The 20918-nt window shown below is 40.2% G+C and overlaps 1 protein-coding gene across 3 annotated transcripts; it reads right to left on the bottom strand.

The window, feature by feature from the left end:
• Positions 1-794: 794 nt before the first annotated feature.
• DDX3X (DEAD-box helicase 3 X-linked) lies at positions 795-16262 on the bottom strand. Of its 3 annotated transcripts, none has more exons than XM_043458149.1 (17): positions 15774-16262; positions 12920-12977; positions 11331-11378; positions 9527-9659; positions 8386-8541; positions 8206-8305; positions 7413-7548; positions 6171-6256; positions 5903-6001; positions 5633-5793; positions 5157-5301; positions 4927-5071; positions 4564-4745; positions 4354-4471; positions 3923-4076; positions 3560-3699; positions 795-3366 (listed from the first exon to the last, which is right to left on the bottom strand). In XM_043458149.1, exons 1-17 carry the CDS (start codon positions 15816-15818, stop codon positions 3287-3289), a joined length of 1986 nt encoding a protein of 661 aa, XP_043314084.1. In that variant the 5' UTR covers positions 15819-16262; the 3' UTR covers positions 795-3286. The 3 variants fall into 3 exon arrangements, with proteins under 3 accessions (XP_043314084.1, XP_043314087.1, XP_043314085.1); XM_043458152.1 differs by having other exon boundaries at positions 11331-11375; positions 15774-15931; XM_043458150.1 differs by having other exon boundaries at positions 3560-3696; positions 15774-15931.
• Between the last annotated feature and the right edge of the window lie 4656 nt (positions 16263-20918).

The following is a 20918-nucleotide window of genomic DNA, read 5'->3' on the forward strand; positions in this document are numbered from 1 at the left end:
TCATGTATGGATGAAACTTGGACCATAAGGAGGGCAGAGCACCAAAGAATTGATGTTTTTGAACTGTGCTGTTGGAGAAGACGTTTGAGAGTCCCTTAGACTTCAAGGAGATCCAACCAGTCCATCCTAAAGGAAATCAGTCCTGAATATTCATTTGAAGGACTGATGCTGAAGCTGAAACTACCAATATTTTGGCCACCTGATGCCAAGAACTGACTTACTGGCAAAGACCCTGATGTTGGGAAAGATTGAAGGCAGGAGAAGGATGATGGTTAGATAACATCACTGACTCAATGGACAAGTTTGAGTAAACTCCCGGAGTTGGTGATGGACAGGGAGGCCTGGCGTGCTGCAGTCCATAGGGTCACAGTCGGACACAACTGAGCGACTGATCACCCAACCCCAAATAACATTCTTGATCCTTAAGTACTTATTGCACATATTAGATTACTAATGCATTTACCCAATTCATTACTGCACTGTTCAATCATCCTATGTATCAAGTGCTTCCAAGAACAGTTTCCACTCCTACATCCATAAACTTCAAACTATAATCATAAATTATACATCAACAAGGATCTTTTGGATTTTCATTACAAAAATCCTTTTTTTCACTGTATTCCAAACTAACACCATCTTCATCTTTTATTAAAATAGCAGAGTAATTCTATATCCAAGAGGTATTTCAAAATCAGCACTGGATGGCAACCCCAAAAAATTACATCTTACAACTCTTCAGGCAAGACAACTTTATTTTCACCTAATAATAAACCACAATTGACAACAACAAAAGAGACTGTGCAGTTCAACTTTTATTTTAATAAAATCAGAATATGCACAGCACATGCAGTGCTAGCATCTAAACTAATACAATAAGCAATTACTAAAGCTACAGTGACTTGAGGTTCAATCTTTACATTCAGCAAGTTTAAATTCACTCTTACATGATTTTTGAAACCTTATTTATTAACTGAAAATATTGCTTGCTGATAAAACTTGCTCAAATGCTATCGCTGAATGTACAAGTCACTGATTATGCCAATACAACAAAGATAACCACATGTTTCAGGATTGCAATGAGCCAGACATTCACTGGAAAAAAAATACACACAACGAAACAAAACACACAATATTTGAATATGGACACTTCGTATCAGTGTTTTGAAGTGTTTCATTAATATCTTAAGACGAGTGTATCAAAACCTTGGCATGATTTAATTTAAAGTCGCCAATTTTGTTTTTACTAACATCAGAAAGTTATGGCTACACTGCCAATGCCGGGTCTGCTTAATTTGACTTAAGAGTTTAATATGACTTAACATTAAAAGCTCACACTACCCCGAAATATATAATTTCACGCATACGGTGACATTCAACATTCAAGTGCCAGTGTTTTTGTACTGTCTTTTGGTCAAGTTTCTTTAAACTTTCAAAGAATCACTTTTAGGCTTACAAAAATAAATATTTGTCAAAATGTTCAATAAATATTACATAAAACTAGCAGCAAAAAGTATCTAGAAATCTGTCGTGTGCAAATAGTTTTCTTCCCAACTATCATTCCCATGGTCCCAAATAAATTTTAGAATCTAGTCCCATCCCCTTCCTAGACAAGCTGCGTTCAACAATCTCCAAGAGACAAAATAAGATTGGAAGTTTAAGGACACGCACACAAGACATATATATAAAATTCTCTGAATGTGCAATAAAAGAAGTACTTTGTAAAAAGTTATGGGCAAAATGTACAAGGGCCTAAACCTAGACTAATTGAAATAGCACCATAACAAATGACCTCAATACTGTCAAGTGCACCTACTTAATAAAAGTTTTAGAACAAGGCACAATACACTTGAAAATCTATTGCACTTTAGGAAATTTTTGCCATCTTCCTATGCCACTGTAAAAAGATTGAGCATTTTGATCACCGCATTCTGGCCACAAAATTAGCACAGAATTCAAAAGTGGCAGAGGCATTTTAGTGGTGGACAATGCTCATCTTTGGCCAGATTTAGCATAAACAGACTATAAATACAATGGAAACCTATGCAACTAAAACTGACTAAAACTGCACTGTATAGCAGAATTGACACCTTGTGCAGTTATGTACATATTTCCAACCTGTGTGATCTCAAAGATTTCAGTTTGTTACTCTTCTGGAGCCATTTTTACAAAGTCTATAGTAAGCCAGTTTAACATCTCAACGCAGCTTGAACAGAGTAATATGAATCGGCATTTAAAAGAAAGCCTGCTGCATTTAATTCTTCCTGTTCATACCCTCTTGACCAAAAAACATCAACACTAGCATGCGTTATTAGACCAAAAATCATCCAGGGCCCTAATGAGGGCTCGTCATTGCTGTGGTCAGCCATTCTACCATTTCAATTTCACTTATGGCAGGCATTTAAAAAGTCTAAGTAGATGAATTCTCCTAAAACCCTATCTCAAGTTATCAGACCTTTAAACTTTCCCTGTAATAGTATGCCCACATTTGGCTAGCTCATAATTAATGATCTGCCTAAACACTGAAAGAGGAATTGCTGTATTTACTTGCATTAACTTTGAAAACAGTGCTTTGAATGTATGCATGTATTCATACATCACCTCATCATGACTGGAATGGCTTGTTTAAAGACTATCAGGTTCTAAATACCTATCCAGGATAGAGTGAGCAAATCAGAACTTTAACTTAATACAGTTCGCCACATTAGAAACTAATTCCATTAATATGCTTCAAAGACATTTGTTGTTTGTTTTCCCCCAATCTGCAAGTATCAAAAAGCCCTAATGCAGGCTACTGCATAAGTTTTTTCCTTATAATATTTATGGATGAATCGATGATTCCTGTTAAGTTGTATCACACCTGTGTGCCAAGGTTTGATTTTAGCCCAAGTTCAGTAAATTTATTTTGTCAAAAACAATTGATATCTTGAGCATTACTGAGCCAACAGGACATCAAAATAAAAAGTTGTCTAAAGTTAAAGGCACAGTACATTAACAAACAAATGATCCTCAGTCACAAATTATAAATGCAGTTTGGGATGGGGGTTGGGAGGGGAGTTAATCCAAACTACAGCAATGAAATCTTCAAACCACCTTCTGAACAGGGCTGCTGATTGTTCCTTTCGACTCTTCATGTGACCTTGAGCTCCCTTAAAAAAAAAATTTCAGTGGAGAATCACAGCTGGTAATGTACTGCGAGTTCTTGAAGCTACACAAGGTATAGTCTGGCTAAGTTACATGTGGTTTCCATATTAGCTTGTTTGGCAGGGTGACCTACTGCAAAGCAGGTTCAGTTACCCCACCAGTCAACCCCCTGGGAGTTATAATTTCCTCCATATCCATCACTGTTGTAAAAGCTTCCATAGCCACCTAATGAGAGATTAAAAAAAAAAAAAAATTATTAAGTCATCCACTGTATAATACAATCTTTCCCTTCTTTAAATATTTTGATGTAAAATTACAAAAAGCAATCTACAGGGCCCATTATTTTAAATTACGCTTTGAAAAAGATGAAAAAAGGAAAAACCTTTCCCAAAGGTATGAGGTTAAAATTTAACATTACCTCCACCAAACCCTCTGCTGCTTCCATGGCCGCCTCCACCACTGCGGCTGCTGCTGGCGCGGCTGCTGCTGAAGCTGGAACTGCTGCCACCACTACTCTGTCGATAGTCTCTGGCACCAAATCCTCCACTGAATCTACTACTATAAGGACAAAATGTTAGTTTACATAAAGATAACCCAATTCTTGTTAAAAATTCCCAATGACCAATTTCTGATTTTCCAATTCAAGCAATTCCACCCAGCCCTTCTTTTCTCTAATAGAAATTTTATAAGGCCTTAGCTGTGAAAAGCTAACACTGATGGTCACTTAAATAACCTTAAAAATCAAAACCATCTCCATCATTATACACCATTTCTAACTCACCTTTTGGATCGTCCACGACTGCTACCCTTGTAGTGGTGTTCATAAGCCATGTTTTCTAACCAAGATGGCACTTCCTGTTTAGCTTCAACAAGAAGATCCAACAAATCCTTGGTAATATTTATGTTCCTCTCATTAAAGAATGAGGTGGCAAGGCCTAAAACAGTTCCAAAAAGTACATAAATTAAGGTCTTCCACAGAGCAGCACAATATTCTTACTTTCATATTAGAAGTAGGATAATAATTTTTAAAAAAGATAATTTGCTATTTGTTCTTTGAACAAACCTTGACTCCCCCTCCCCCCGCCACTTCTGATATTTTAATAGCATTCCATGAAAATCAGAGTTCATCTAAGACCCTGAAAAGTGTTTTACTGTAAGAATCACACTGAAAATCAGAAATCCCCAGATCATCCTAAGTAACCACACACTTACCAAGGTTTCCCACGCGTCCTGTACGACCAATGCGATGTACATATTCTTCAATATCACTTGGCAAGTCAAAATTGATAACATGTTTCACATTTGATATGTCCAGTCCTCTTGCTGCTACCTAGAATATAATTTTTGTTACATATGGTCCATTTAAAAGAAAGTAAATAGTTGAACATGCCGATCTAGAAAATAGGATTAAATTTTACATACTGCTGTAGCCACGAGAATTGGGCTTTTTCCTGAGCGGAACTGGTGAAGGGCCTCTTCTCTATCTCTCTGAGATCGGTCTCCATGGATACTGGTACAAGCATATCCTTCATGGTATAAGAAATCCTCCAGAGAATCTGCACCCTTTTTGGTCTCCACAAACACTAAGGTCAGTGAATCTTTGCCTAAAGTTAAAATATCACAAGGTTTCTGTCACTAATAGTGGTTTGGTTCTCTTTGCACTTAGTAAACTTGCAAATAGAGGCAAGTAGACTGTTTCAACAGAATGTATTGGATGAGAAGGAAAAGCACTAAAGGTGACCCAAATAGATTACCTAAGCCACCAGACTGATGCTAATATTATACCTGTTGCATTTAGAAGATCAAGCAGAAATGACCGTTTGTCTGACTCTTCAACCCAAACTACTTTCTGTGTTATGTTCTCAGAGGTAGAGCCAACTCTTCCTACGGCCAAAAAGATATACTCATCCAAAAAGTCACGAGCAAGCATCTGAAAGAAAAAAATAATATTGTTTTATCATCTATTGAGATAAACAAATTCCTAAGTAAGTAAGATCTGCAGCACCAAACAATACCTGTATTTCCTTAGGGAAAGTAGCACTAAACATCATAGTGTGGCGAACTCCCTTTGGTGGCATAGTATCTTGTTCAACAATTCTACGTATCTGAGGTTCAAACCCCATATCCAACATCCGATCCGCTTCATCTAACACCAAGTACCTGCCATGAAAAAAAGTCCAGCTTAGAATTTGAGGAGAAAAGGTTGTTTCTGTTTCTATAAGCACAGTTAATTGTTCATTCAGGTAGTTTAGTTCTTCACACCATACAATCTGACCCACGTACATAAGACACAGCACAGGATCTCTACCACTAAATCACACAGCCAAATTAGCTCTTATACTTGACTCTGGTCTCAAGGTAGCCTCTACTTAAAAAAAAAAAAAATCACTTCAAATTAAAATGACAATGAGCTTTTTTTTTTAATGCGCTAACTTTTTATAAAAGTTGGAAGACTAAAAAGTGCATTTCACACATTTAAAAATTAACATACTTGCAGAAGTCTAATCCAATTTTTCCTCTTTCCATCATATCCACTAGACGTCCTGGAGTCGCGACTAATAAATGGCATCCACGTTCTAAGTCTCGAATTTGCTGACCAATATCAGCACCACCATAAACCACGCAAGGACGAACTCTAGATCGGTATGAAAACTATAAGCAAAGAAAAATTTATTAATTTTAAGACCCAAGATTTTTACATGGTCATAAAACACTTCATCAGAATCAATGAGAAGGCCAATAACCTGAAAGGCATACTTACTTTCCTGGCTTCCTCATAGATCTGTACAGCCAACTCTCTAGTTGGTGCCAACACCAAAGAGATTGGGTATTGTTTGCGGCGCCCGTATCTTCCATTTTCCTAAGAAATAATTTATTAAACTTAACATCCTCTCTTAAAGGTTCATTACAACATAATCCCCTTCTGCAATTTACAGATTACATGTAAATGCTGTTACTAATTATACAGATTAGAATGCAAGTCTTATTGTCATTTAGAAAACTTTCCCATTATATATAGAAATATTTACCTTCATGGCCCTCAGAGCCTCGCCAGGACCATCAGAATAAATCTGACTCAAGATGGGCAACAGAAATGCTGCAGTTTTTCCAGACCCTATTTTAAAGAAAGCATATTCATTTAACCACAGAAAAACTGGCTTATTACTTTTGAACATATATTGGTAGATGATGGTGTTTTAACTGCCCAATTCCTTAGCAATTAATTAGTAATCTCATTTTAATTCCCAAATTAAATTTCTAAAAACAGGCTAATTTAAAAATATCATCAAGTGATGACTTTGATCTACCTATAATAGGAGTTAGCAAACTAAGTCAATTTAATCTTTATAAAGAAAGCTTTACTGGACTATAGCTGTGACCAGTAATTTACATATCATCTATGGCTGCTTTCATACAACAGCAGAGTAGCTGCAGAGAAAACACAGTCCATCATCCAAAAAAATATTTTTGTTCATTTAGCAAAAAAAAAAAAAGTACCACATTTTGGTCACTAACATTGTAGTAGTTTTCACTTCTTTGCTTCACCTGTGTAATGTATGTATGTGCTTAGTCACGCAGTCATGTCCAATTCTTTGCAAACCCATGGACTGTAGCCCACCAGGCACCTCTGTCCATGGGGATTCTCCAGGCAAGAATACTGGAGTCGTCACGCCCACATCCAGGGGATCTTCCCAATCCAGGGATCGAGCCCTAGGTCTCCTGCATTGCAGGCAGATTCTTTACCATCTGAGCCACTAGGAAGCACTTGTGTAAAGATAGCAGGAATTCTGTCTCAAAACTGCTGTCAATTTCTAACACTTCCTTGTAGGTACTGTATATACTGATAGGGAAGTACTACTTTACCCATGAATGAACCTTCTTTTGGCCACATTCCCATGATCACAGGCTATTCTCTATCTTTCTCTAATTTTCTCTTATCCCAGATACAATAATGTTCTAGTGCTCACTTCCCCACCACTGCAATCACAAAAACCTATCCACTTGTTGCAGTACTATCAGACTCATGACTTTCTATAGGCCATTCCTAAGATACCCTAGTGAAAGCACTAGAAGTAATATACCCAAAAGGCTAAGACAAGAGATACCATCCAGCTACTCCTTACCAAGGTTACATACAGGCTACATACAGGACTCAAGCTTCCTCATGAAACTTAAAATGCTCCATGCATATTTTCCTGGTATTGGTTTTATGAGAGTAAGCCAAGTCAAGGTATTCTTGACAACTTTTTACTTTCATCAAGTCTGCTTACCTGTTTGGGCACAGGCCATCAAGTCTCTCTTCTCTTTGATAATAGGAATAGCATGCTTTTGCACTGGAGTTGGGCGAGTGTAACGAGTAAGCTCAATGTTTCCCATAATAATTTCTCCCATCTCAACATCACTGAACTGTCAAGAAATTCATCAGGGTTAATTTAAACAAGCAGAAATGCTATCTGGAGCATTTTGTTTTATACAAATACAATGAGGGGGGAACAACTATCAACCAATTTGAACTTTCAAGTTGCTTTAGTAAAAGTCATATTACACATTTTGAGGAAAAACAAAACCAAACCATTCCCTAAGCTTAACCTACACTGGAAAAGTTTTGGGTTCTTCCTACATTTGACCCACTTTCTATTTCTTTTTACCCCCAATCATTTGCCTCATTTATTTCAACTCTCAGCTTCTTGACTATTTACTTTTTAAGTTAGTTTTTAATAGGCAGACAATTACTTTACAATGATGCGTTAGTTTCTACTGTACGGCAAAGTTAAATCTATATGTATATGTATATCTATATGTATACACATCCCTCTTTTGGATTTCCTTCCCATTTAGGTCAACACCCGACCCATTTTCTATTTCAAATTATTAGTAATGGTAACACTGAATTCACTCTCCCCCTTTCCACAAACCAATGAGGCAAGGTTTTTAAATTAACTTTAAAAAACTGTCAAGATAAAGCAGGCAGTCTACATATGTCTTTAGGAAGCCCATCTCATAGTGATGTGCTGTGAAAAGATCTACATTTCCCTGTCTTAAAGGTCAAGCAAAAATACCTACACTTTCAATGTGTGGAGGACAGTTGTTGCCTGTTGCCTCAACTGGAATGTCATCATATTTTTCAAAGTTAATCCCAGTGTTGCCTCCAGAAAAGAGTTCTCTGAAATCAGAAGATTGTTAAGTTTGTTACACGGAGCTAATAAGGCTTCATCACAATTAACATACATTTCAGAAACTTACTGTTCCAAGCGTTCACTTGGTGGGAGTGGTTTTGACCAATCATCTTCATCTGATTTGTCACACCAGCGACTATTTCCACGTTCATATTTGCCAAAACCACCTCTGTCACCACGGCCACCAATGCCATCATAGTCACCTCGTCCACGATCATCAAACCTGAACAGCACAAGCAATTAATCAAAATCTTATTTAACCATTATCAGATTCCTACCACTAGAACTATACCTGGAAAGAGGTTCATTATGGCTAATTTCAAGGATGTCACCAGTACAATTCGGGCTTACTCTTACTTGACAAATAAGGCCCTCTAACCAGACTACACAATTTATATAACTTTATTTTCTAAATTCAGTATCCTTCTTTATTATCATATAGCCGATACAGTCCTCATACATGTTGAAATCAAGAATCAAGTCTTTGTACCTGAAACATAATATTGTAAAGCAACTACACTTCAATAAATATATAAATAAAAACCCTTGGGGCAATCAGTCTTATATGTGAAACCAGCACATTAACTTACACCTTTAAATGTTTTCATCCAAATATTTTTAGTGTAGGAGAAAAAAAGGAAAGTATCACACCAAATATCAATTGTCCTGGTTACATTAGGATGCTACTTAAAGGACAACTCAGCTGTGTGACAGACTTTGGATAAAAAGTAGAAAATAATCCTTACCTGAATTAAGATGTTTTTAGTTTTAGGCCTGTTTTCGAAAAAGCAGGACACACAGGACTAACCACAGCTATTAGGCGCATGAGGTCAGTTCATCACACTTATGTAATCAAAAATATAAGGTGTTTAAAAATTGTCATAGAATATCCACAAAAATGTCAACCAAATTAGGCCATTCACTAAACCTACTCTTTTAAGTAGAATACATAAAATTAGAGAAATATAAAAATAACTGATAATGCCAAAGGGCATATTCTTATTCTCATTTAATTTCGGTGTAGTAAGTTCAATTTAGTAAAGACGTCTCACAGTTTAAAAAACTATGAATAAAAAGACATACTTATCCCAACAGGTGGTCCACTAAGGGGGAAAGATAATCATGCTTAAGGGTCAGGGTACAGACCAATTTCTAAATTGCTTTATTGTACACATGCAAGAAAGGCAAGAAGATAATAAATCACTTACCTTCCCCTTGATCCACTTCCACGATCACTGAAGAAACTAGATTTCCCTCTTGAATCACTACGGGAACCAAAACTGCTGTATGCATCCTTATCTTTACTAGAACTCCACCCTGAACTGTCTTTATCATAGAATCCTTCAATTAAAAAAAAAAAAGCAAACTCATTTTATTGTAGTAATTAGAAAATAACACTACTTTAAAACATGATTTCTATGTTTCTGAATTTGAAGCCCTCCGATGACTATCACATCTCTGGACCAGAGGGACAATGGAAATATTCCTACCATGGTACTAGAACATACTATACGCTGAACAAAACCATCAAGTCTGAAAATGTTCTGAATGAATACAACTTCTAAAAGGTCAGTAGGTTTGCCTTTAACACAATGACTATGGTCGTGTTACATGACCATCACAATTTCATTTTACAGACGTGAATGAGTTTACTAGGAAAGAGCAATCATTATCTCTGTGTTTCTTAGAAGTGATATTCATTTAAAACATTAAGAAATTCACTTGGTTTAATATAGTATTTCTTGGTTTCAATAGTAAAAAGTTTAATAACAGTGCTCTGTTCACATGGAATACATAGTACCAGATGAGAATTAGGAATACCTAGAAAAAAGGAGAATCTTGATACCTACACTCAGTGTAGACAGGTTCCTAGGGTATAGCTATAAACATTCAGTAAGAGGGGATGACAAAGGTGTAAATTAGCCCAACAGGTATACGGTTTAAAGACAAGCAGAGGGTTTAACTAGCTTCAGTGACATTTTATTAAATAGTCTGAGATAGTTTACAAGTTAATTAGGTTACTTTCCTTCTCCCTTACGCCTCTACTAGCCCAGTGATTAACAGCCTCGGCTACCAATGAAGAGCTGAGTTAGATCTAAGACCGATTTCAGCTCCAACTCCTATAGGATACTGCCTCTCTCCCTGCTTTGATTCCTATCACTGCAATAAAGGAGGAAAAGCACTAAATACACATGGGGGGTCAATTTCAACTAGTACATTCTAACGAATAAGAATCCTACTCTACAGTAACTAAGAACAATGACGTGACAGCAAAGAAATATAGGAGTTCTTTTAATGTTTTTGGCCCCATGGCATGTAGGATTTTAGTTCCATTCCCTAGATTTTATATTCCATGTATTGCCTTGGATAGTGAAGCTAATACAGCCTACCTATGGATATTGAGAAATGACAGCAGATCATGTGCTCCTGTGGACTCTCCACCCTTCCAATCCTGCTTTCTTTATCCAGTATCTTCCCTCTTCATGACTTTTAGTTTTCCTGACCTTCCCTTTGCCTCTGAATCTCAGATCACCTATTTAAATGAAGCAGTTGAAGCCAGAGAACCACTCCCATCTATCAGGAGCATGCCTGATGCTTGTTAACTATTCCCCAATAATCCCATTTCATTTTGGCACCTCTGCAAGACAGAAATAACTGGATTGTTATCACTGTGCAGTTTTGTTCACACAGTAGGATCCCCACTCACCTTTTTCAAAAATTGAAATCATGCTGCTAATGATTACATACACAGAGGTTAAGCACAAGTCTAGTGAAATTGTCAAAACCATGCCCTTGGCCTCAGAAGAGTGTGACACAGGAAATGCAGAGATTTCCTCTATCTGACATTAGATGAGTTTTCCCAAAAAAGCGAGTAAGCCCTAGTATCTGAAATTATCCTGACAGTAGCAGAGAAGAGCACAGTGTTCAGACTTCGAGGTGTCTCACTTTCCCTAAGCTCCAATTTTTAAATGCAGCAATAATTAAGTATACCAAGTTGCTCAAAAAACTTACCTTTAGTAGCTTCTCTGTTCCTTAAGTGAGGAGGAATATAGCGCCCTTCTAAAAGAAATGACAAAGTTAATTTTCATATTCCAAAAAACTTGAAAGCTTTTTACTGAAATTTGTGATGCTAAAAAAGTCCTGAAAAGAAAAAAATTTAAGTCTCTAGTCTTCTAGTCTGGTCTACTTCTATTTTAAATGAGTTACTGCTTTAATAAGATGAATTTTAGAAGGGGAAGGAGAACAGGTTTGAAATGAATTGGAACCTAATAGTTGAAATCTACGAACAAATTTAATTTGCCACTAATGGCCAATTTAACACACTATTTTTAAAAAGTCTATGATTTCAGAGAATTGTCATAAATAACAAGAGTTGCAACACTGGTACTACAATAATCTAGCAAACACATAACAAAAACATTAACAAGTCTCTTATGGAGCATAAGCATTACTCTTAACAACCTAAAAAGTACAAATCGTGTATCTAGTCACTAAGAAGCTTTTTTGTTCCTGCTCTGCTTAAATCCAAAACATAGAGTACACATGTAACATGGGAAAAGCTGCAAAGAATGAAATGATTTCAAGGAATTGTGGGTTTTGAGACTTGCACTGTTTAAGGAAGTCAACTGTTATTCTGTATGCAAATAAAAACACAGCCTAGACTATGGGTGAGAACAAAAGCAAGTAATATATATCCAACTAAGTAACATCAACTTGCTTTATTACTAGTTAATCTGCAATTTAACCTCTTCATTTCTGGGTTGAATTAAATATTAAAGATCTACATTAGAATAGTCAATTACTAAAAGATTCTTAGCCTGACAAAGTGAAATTTAAAACAAATACCAAGTAACTGTGCCCAATGAGGCCCTTCCTTCCTAAAAATAAACATGTCTTAACTATGCAATAAATAGAGCTTGAAGAAACAGTGCTTTCAGACCTTAACAGTCAATATACATATTACATTTTTCCTTTCGGTTAATTCAATAGGAAGAGATCTGAGCTGAAGCAGGTCTACTGCCAATAATAAACCACCAAGAGCCCTTACACCTTAATACTAATCTTTACCATGTCTCAAAAAAAAACCCTTTCAAGAGAGAAAAAAAAAAAAAAACTTTTCAAAAAACAATACAATTCAGCATTTAAAATCCTAACCACCACTTCGAGATTCATTATAGCCTTGTTCTATTAGTAAGTCTCATGTTCTTCATGGGAAAGGAGTGGCTGTACCTGATGTCTTTATTCAGTTTAATTCCAGTAGATTCACTCTTAATAGTGAAATATACATTCCCACCACCTTTAAGCTGTGTTCAGGATTCATAACGGACATAATCAAACTCTATAATTTGTGTGTTGTATAAGGTCCTTAACGATGGTTTTCACTCAAGAAAACTACTCCTCATTATCAAAAGACCACAACGCCACCCATTCTTTACACAGTAAAAACTGGAAGGGAAATTCCTAAATTTTAAATAAATCCAATAAAATATTAAGTTATTATAGTTCTAATACTCAGTAACACAACATTGTAAATCAACTATATTCCAACAATTTTTTTTAAAGCTCTAATATTCAGTCAATGCATAAAATATTTTACTTACTGCTGGCTGTACTTCCTCCACTCTGATTATCTGAAGAGTTCAGGTCTAGGCCAGCAAACTAGAAGAGAGTTAAATTTTGGTTAGCAGCCCATGCGCAGAAACATTACAGTAAAGGAAAACTTAGTGGATGGAACTCTTAAGGAGAATGTGACTAAGAATGTGAGCAAACGCAAAATACTACAGTACTACAGTATACACTGCAGAAGGTACCTAACAAAGATGGTGGCGCTATCCAGGAGAAACTGGGTCCAAATTCATAATTCAATCAAAATGAACTTTCCCTGTAACTTATTCCATTGTAAAAGTTCAAAAAATTTAAATTATTTTAAAATGTCAAGTAGTCAGTGGATTCATTTTAGCTCCAAACATTTGGAGACAAATGTTTTCAATACCACCAACTTTCTACTTGGAATTAATTCTAAACCTACACAGCACACCTGAAAAATATTCAGAACAAAACTTGTATCGACCATTTCTTAACTTTCATTTCTAAATACTGCAATTAGAGTAGCACTCTTCAGAACAAAAACTTACAATATAACCACTACACAACCTTACTAAGTAGGTACCTATTTATTCTTCCATTTTCACAGTTAAGCTGAGAACATTTTGTACATACATGGCACATTTTACTGCCTTTTATCTCCATTTTTCTACCCATCCCTTTACACTGGTAACTTAAAGCCTCAACATTCTAAAACAGCGCTGCATCGAATTCTGTAATGACTAAACAAACTATTTACAAGCAACGAGGAGGAAACGATGAGCCAAAAGCAGTATTTCATTCTTTTAAAAAATGTAACCAGCCACAGGGCACTATTGCCACGTGTTTCCAATAAACCACAACGTTTAAGTCCTCTGATAAAAGCTTAAGATTATATACTGTCAAGTTGCAAGCATCAATGTAATCATTGAAAACTGTAAGATGTAAGATCTTAAAGAAAAAAATGAATACGGTCAACACTTTGAGGCAGCTCGTTTCCTAACTTCTATCAGCAAAACGCTGCCGTGTTTTCTCTGCACGATTGTCTCAACAGACTAACACTTTAAGGCACAAAAAACTTTCTTTTTGTACTTATTGCAGTACGTTTTGTTATTAATTTTACACTTGGCAAAATGAACTACGTAGAGCACTTTAAATGCTACTGTAAATTGCTAGGGTGATATTAATGCAATTTTCTCAGTTGTGAATTTGCTTGCTGCTTAATTCTAACGACTGTGTACTTTTTTTCCAATTATTTCGATGTCAAATTTTATTCCTGCTTATAATCTTAGATAAGTGCCAGCACCACCTATATGTTACATTTTAAAACCGGGGACTGGCCATGTTCTTGATAACCAGATTTTTTTTTTGTCTTTGCTCCATTTAACACGGAACATGTCAGCATTTGGAAGATTTATTCTGATTCATTAAAGGAAAAAATGCTCCCCCCCAACAGATCGCTGAGTCCCTAAAAAATACTACACACAACTGAAAATCCATTAACAATTCATTTGTGTCACTCAAGTTCGTTTCAGAATTCTGGAGCTCGCGTTAGGCAAAGTTCACTTAAAAGGAACAAAACATCGATTGAAGAGCTTTTCTGAAGCGTGGTGCCACTGTTGCTGAGGGATGCAGACTTCTGCCATCTCAGCCCAGAACCCCTCCTCTGCGATCACGCGCCCTCCCGTCCTCTACCTCTAAACCCTTACAAGAGGGGTTCCAATTAAGACGACAAATCCGGGACCTCTGACCGATTTCAAAATTTTCAGTCCACAAGCAGCAAGTCACCAACAAAATTGCTTATTTCTTCCCAAGCCACATTCCAGGCGTTTTTTCCCAGGCCGAGCCCCGCATCAAACGTCCCCAACCTGAGGACACGGGTACACTCCGTGGTACCTCCCCAAACGACGCGTGGCTCGGAGCTAAATCTCCACACTGTGACTGTTGCGAGCACGTGAGGCGGAGCCGGCCGTGCCGGGCCGCTAACCTCCTCGCCGCGTTCCACCTCGATCTCCAGAGCCCGGCGCCACCGCGCACGCAGCGGCCCATTCCTCCCTCCTCTCCATCCCCCCCCCCCCTCCTCGAACCTTCTGCGTCACAAAACTTTCCACTCCGGAAACGCGGCCTCGCGGGCCACGGAGCCGAGGCTGCGGAACCAGGCTGGAGCGAAAAAAAAAAAAAAAAAAAAGCCCGAGGAAGGAAGCCCAGGAAGAACAAGATGCCCATCCATCCCCGTTTCCGGGCCCTCGGCGGCCCGTCTTCTCCCGCTCGGGGGGCGCAGCGCCGCCCAGCCACCCGACACCACACAAAGGAGGCCGCCGCCATTACCCCGAGCGAAGGCCACCCCCCGCACCGCCCCCTCCCACATTCCAGGGCCGCGTTCCACCTCCCGCTCACACGCGCGTGCACACACAAACACGCCAACGCCGCCTGGGTCTCCGACAAGAATCCGAGCCGCGGACGCCCGAACTCTCGGGGCCATAAAGGTCCCCTTTCGCGAACCTCCGCGCCGCGCCCCTCCCCCCCGCAACACCCATGGGTCACTAGTCAAGTCGAGGTTCGCGCGTGCGCGCCTCCGCGAGAGCGCGCGCCCCCTCCCCCTCCGCCCGCCTGCGCACGCACACACAAAAGCCGCCATTGTGCTCTGCCCGGGGACAATACCGCCGGCCAAGCTGGGGCCCCTGCCACAGCCACAATCAGCATTCCCGTCACCTTCCCGTTCCCCCACAGCCCCGGGGCACTGACACTCGCTAGCCTGAGGGACCCAGAAAATGGGAACTGAGGGTACCAGGTAGCACTGCGCCACAAGCCAGGTTAGATCGGGGGAGGGATTCCTGCAGCAACAATCCCGGTAGGCTCCTTGCGGCTCACCTGCTGGTCCAGCCCGAGCGCATTTTCCACCGCCACATGACTCATCCCTGAAGAGTACCGAGAACTCGGAGTCTTCCGCTGCTGAGCTAATGTGTTGGGTTCACCGCGAAGGCCCTCTCACGGGAGAACTGCGGCTCTGAAATGCACGGCGCGGCCACGGATCTAATATACCCGCTCGAGTGACTGCTACGTCAGCACGTACGACGTGTGCCCTCCCTCTCACACCCGCACTCCCCCCGCCGCTACGACTTTTGCCTAGCTACTGCGCGCTTGTTTAGTCCTAACCTCGCGGGATTTCCTAGTCGGTCGTGTCTGCGGCTCGTCGTCCTACCTTGGCACTCAGCGCTAAATGCTGTCCTAGATCGCTTGAGTGCCACTTCCCCTGTCCTCCGCTATTACCTTTTCTCAAGACTAGGTCTCGAGATCTCGCGAGACCTCGTCCCCTCCCGTTTTTCCGTCAACTAGGAGACCTGAAAATATAACCTAGACCTTTTTCCCCTTTTTTTCCCAAGGTCCTCAGTTTTCACTGTTCCTTTCATTGTAGGGAGCGCTCTTTTCTTCTCTCTCAGTCCCCTAGACTTTGAAAGGTGGTGCGATTTCTCCAAACTAATGAGCCCATGTATTTTCCCGGGCAGAAGCCCCGAAATCCAAGTTAGGCAATGAGGGGCCCGAAGCCCAGGGGACAGCGGGTCACGTGACCGCAGGTGCCGAATGCGGAGGCCATTTTGTGGAGCAGGAAACCGTGGTTTTAAATAGAGTGCTCGGAATCGGGGGGAGAAAAGGGGAAAGAGGGAGGGAAGAGACGGGAAGAGGAGCGGGGGAGGGGGAAAGAGGAAGGAGGAGGAAAGAGGGCGTGATGGTGACGGGGCGTAGGGGGGAGGGAGAAGTGGAGGGGCGCTGGCGGCGCGCGCGGGTGGTGGGACACTAGTTGCCTAGGCAGCGGGTGCGCCGCCTAGGAATGCCGTAGCCCCTCGGTTCCCACACACACCTCCGACTCCCCCACCAAGAGAGCGCGCTTAGGCGCGCGCGTCCCCGCCCCCCGCAGTTAAGAAACAATGAGACAATCGCGCTGAACGCGAGCGGGTGGTAGCGCACCCTCTTGGGACCCCCGCCCTCCGCCGGCAGCACAGCTCCATTAGGCCGCTGGTTTCCTACTGTGGGGCGTCCAGCGACTCAGGGCCGATGGCCACCACCGGCGCGATGCTGCCTCCCTCAAAGCCAGAGGACTCTGGGGATGGAGAGCCGTTCTCCTAGGGAGTCGGAGGCGTTTGTGGTCGGGCGCAATCTGGGCCTGCCCAAGAAAGTCTACCGCATCATCGGCCTGGGTTCAGGGTGACCCCCGGGCCACTGCGGTGGATGGGGAATGGCCGGAATGGATTGGAGGAACCCGTTATGCTCCCCTCTTAGGCAGGCGACCCCCGGTCCCAACCTCAGTGCCACAGAACCTTAAATAGAAGAAAATGTGTTGACTAGTGAATCCCTGGCTTTAAGCGAGCGGCGGCACATACATGGTTCTTAGAAACGTTTTTCTGTCTTTTCTGACCCTCAGCCTGACAGAATTAAATAATATACAGGGTTTCCAACCATCCCCCAAAGGATCTGTTGCTGCCAGAATTCAAATAGCTCGTTCACATCGCGTACTTTACCACTCTGCTTTTCTCTTCCAATTTTTAAAATTGAAACAAATTCTAACGAGATAGGGAGATAAAATAACACTTCTGTCCTGGGCAAGTTGCTTAACTGCTTTAGGTTTCGATTTCCTCTATAAAAGGAGCTGGACTACATGACCCCACGAAAGACCAAATTCCTTTTTATAACAAGTATGTGATAATGTCCCCTTTAACCATACTGAAATAGTACACCATAGATAATATAACCTAACTTAACAACACACAATTTCAAAAAACACGACCTAACTGGAGAATAAAAGCAAAATAATTATAATAAAGCAATATATTTTAATATATGAATGCTCCCACACAGGGGCACTAAATGATGATAGATACCTGCCTAGCGCAGTCACAAACGCAAACTGAAAAAAGTGTTTTCACAATTCAAGTACCATAAGCAATGTTACATTGGTGACCTTATTTTCCAAAATGGCAAACTCTTGGTAATGTTTGAAACAAAAACACAATAGTCTTCCCTCAATTGGTAGTTTTATTCCTAGAATTCAGTGTATATCGAAACTAGGTAAAAATATTTTTGTTTATACGTAAAATATAGTGTTAGTTCTAAGCTTATATCATGATGAACTGTTTTTTCCGTTGGGTCAATTTTTCGCTGTATGGGACAGTTCAGATTTGAACTGTCAGATATTGAACTATTCAGATATAGCTAGAATATCTAGCAAACCTGGTCTCTGCTCACTAACTTTGGTAGCCCTTGCCAATCATTGCAACAGCCAAAAAAAAAAAAAAAAAAAATGTTCATAATGCCCCCTTGAGAACTATTAAGGTTAATAATGATCATTAAGGTCCCTTTCAGCCCTATGAGCATGGGTGAGGTGTGTTTTCACTTGGTTTTGCTTCCTTTTCATACGGACCAGAGTAAACATTTGAAAGCCCAGAGTTCCGACAGTTCAAACTGGACCAGAGTAAACATTTGAAAGCCCAGAGTTCCGACAGTTCAAACTGCATATAGCAACGATGGGATGTTCTGAGTACCCAGGTTCTGGGCTTTATTTTGCTTTTGAGTAGAGCCAATTAAAGGGTACTGCCATGGGAGTATCTAAAAGAATTAAAATATATAGCCGTTTCCCATTTTCAATTAACCCCTGCTCACAGGCATTCTCAGTTCAAACCACTGGCATGTTTTGTTAATCAATTTGTTATCATTGGAATATCAATTTGAAAAGAAGCAAAGTAAAGATAAAGCTTTGTTTTCAAACGCATTCATTCTGAAAAAGGATGGGCGCACTTGAGGTAGCTAAATGAGCCAACTTTCACAACACCCCGAATGACTTTACCTCTAAGCAGATATTTGCATATCTTTTCCATTAGGCCCTTTTTGTAGGTTTTATTTTTGTTTGGCCACACTGTGCGACTTGCTGGATCTTAATTCCCCAACCCGGGATGGAACTTGCACCCTCTGCAGTGAAAGTGAGGAGTCTTAACCACTGGACCTGGACCACCAGGGAAGTCCCATCACAAGGCCCTTCTTTGTGAATTTTATTTGAAGGGACCTAAAAATAGTTAGGAAAAATTAAAAAATAAAAAAGTAAAAAAAAAATGGTTAGGAAAAGCTGAAACCAAAGAAACTTTTTTCACCTGTTCCTTTTCTTACATTCCCAGGCATTGTTAAGCTGAGTACCCATGCTGAAACAGATAGACTATTTGCACCACCCCGACTCTTGTCCCCTCCTCGCCCCTCCATCGGGAGCAGATCGCCTGCCATTCTACTGCTTACAAGCTGTGTGACTGGGGGTAACTTACTTGACATCTTAGAGCCTCAGGTTCTTTGTCTATAAAGTTAGAATAAAAATAGTTTAGTTTCTGCCTCAAAACGTGGTTGGGATTCAAGGGCTCACGCATGAAAGGAATGAGAATATTTCTATATCTATCTCTCCGTTGTCTCAACTACCCCAGCAGAGTAGGTTGCTGGGCTCCAAGAGCACTCGCTGTTCAAGTCTCCACTCTAACACTCACTTTGTTGTACTGCAGTTGGGTGTGAGCCCACGGAGGGAAGGGAACTTGTCCCACCCCAGGGCTGCACAAGGTGTGGTACACAGAGGCCCAATAGATGTTAAAGATGAATGAACAGTGCGGATACCCGGCCTCAGCAACATATGGGACATGTTAAGGGGTCTACATCCATTATTTTGCTTCCACACATGGCTTTAGGAAAATTTCATCACCACTCTCTGAGACTAAGATAGACTGAAATCACATTATCGTGATGCAAATAAAATAAAATGTCCAAGTAGCCTAAAACCTCACAGAAAGATAATTACAATAGTCTGCAACTCGAAGAAAAGCAGTAATAAGAGGAATTCCAAGAGACAGAAACCTCAGAGCCTTTAATCAACCTCATGATTGCCAGTCATTTTTCTGCAAGGTCCAGGAGGTCTTTTGGGTCCAACTCACCCACACTTCCCTTTAGTGTGGATGGTGAATAAAGTTCAAGAAGGGCAGAACTCCCCTGTAATCGGAAGGATAATTATAAGTGTAGAGTTAAAGCTGTTGCCTAGTGAGTCTCCTTTTATGTTTTAAAGTGTAATTGCCTTTTTGACTGTTTGTTTGTTTGTGGCTTCAGATACAACTGGTTAAGCTTCCAATGCCAGGTGATTTACAGTAATTAAGAAGATGTTACTATGAAGGCAGATAAAAGTTCTAAAGGGAATAGAGGAGTCCTAGGCTCTAGAATATTGTTGTACTTTTATTCTCCAAGGATGAGAGCTGGTACATACAAAACCAGCTTTGTTTTAGGAAATTATTATACTCCCCAACCGGCTTCCCTCAGTGGTAAAGAATCCACCTTTAAATGCAGGAGACGGAGACATGGGTTCGATCCCTGGGTCGGGAAGATCCCCTGGAGAGGGAAATGGCAACTCTCTTCAGTATTCTTGCCTGGGAAATCGAGTGGACAGAGGATCCTGGCAGTCTACAGTCCACAGAGTCGCAGAGAGTCAGACACGACTTAGCGACGAAACAACAACAGCGTACTCCCAAATAGCAGATCTGGCCTGGAATCTGCTTTCCTTTCACAAAGATGGCAAAATTAAAAACAAAATTATATTGGAGGGCATCTTCTCTACAACTAACGTTGCTAAAAATATTTTCAAACAGAAGAATCCAGTGTCCTTCTGCCTTCATTCATGCAAAGTGATTGGGCAGTAATAGGGCTAAATAACAAAGAAACCTTGGGTAGAGGCTCTGAACTGGAGGGAAAGGAACAAGGAGGCTGCCTTGCTTTGAGAGAAAAGACAAGAGGTCTTGGAAATACAGCAAAGGGATCACATACCTTCAAAATTCCTTGCTGTGTCTTAAGTAATAGGAGCATTTTTAGCAGTTTCTCTCTCAGATGATAAAGAACTTGGCCATGACCTCACAGATAGGGCTGAATAGCAGTCCTTGTGTTGGAATTACAATCATTCCTCTGTATCCACGGGGAATTGGTTCCAGGATCCCGCTCAAATACTCAAAT

The sequence above is a fragment of the Cervus canadensis genome, chromosome X (assembly GCF_019320065.1).
Source record: "Cervus canadensis isolate Bull #8, Minnesota chromosome X, ASM1932006v1, whole genome shotgun sequence".
Classification (NCBI taxonomy): domain Eukaryota; kingdom Metazoa; phylum Chordata; class Mammalia; order Artiodactyla; family Cervidae; genus Cervus; species Cervus canadensis.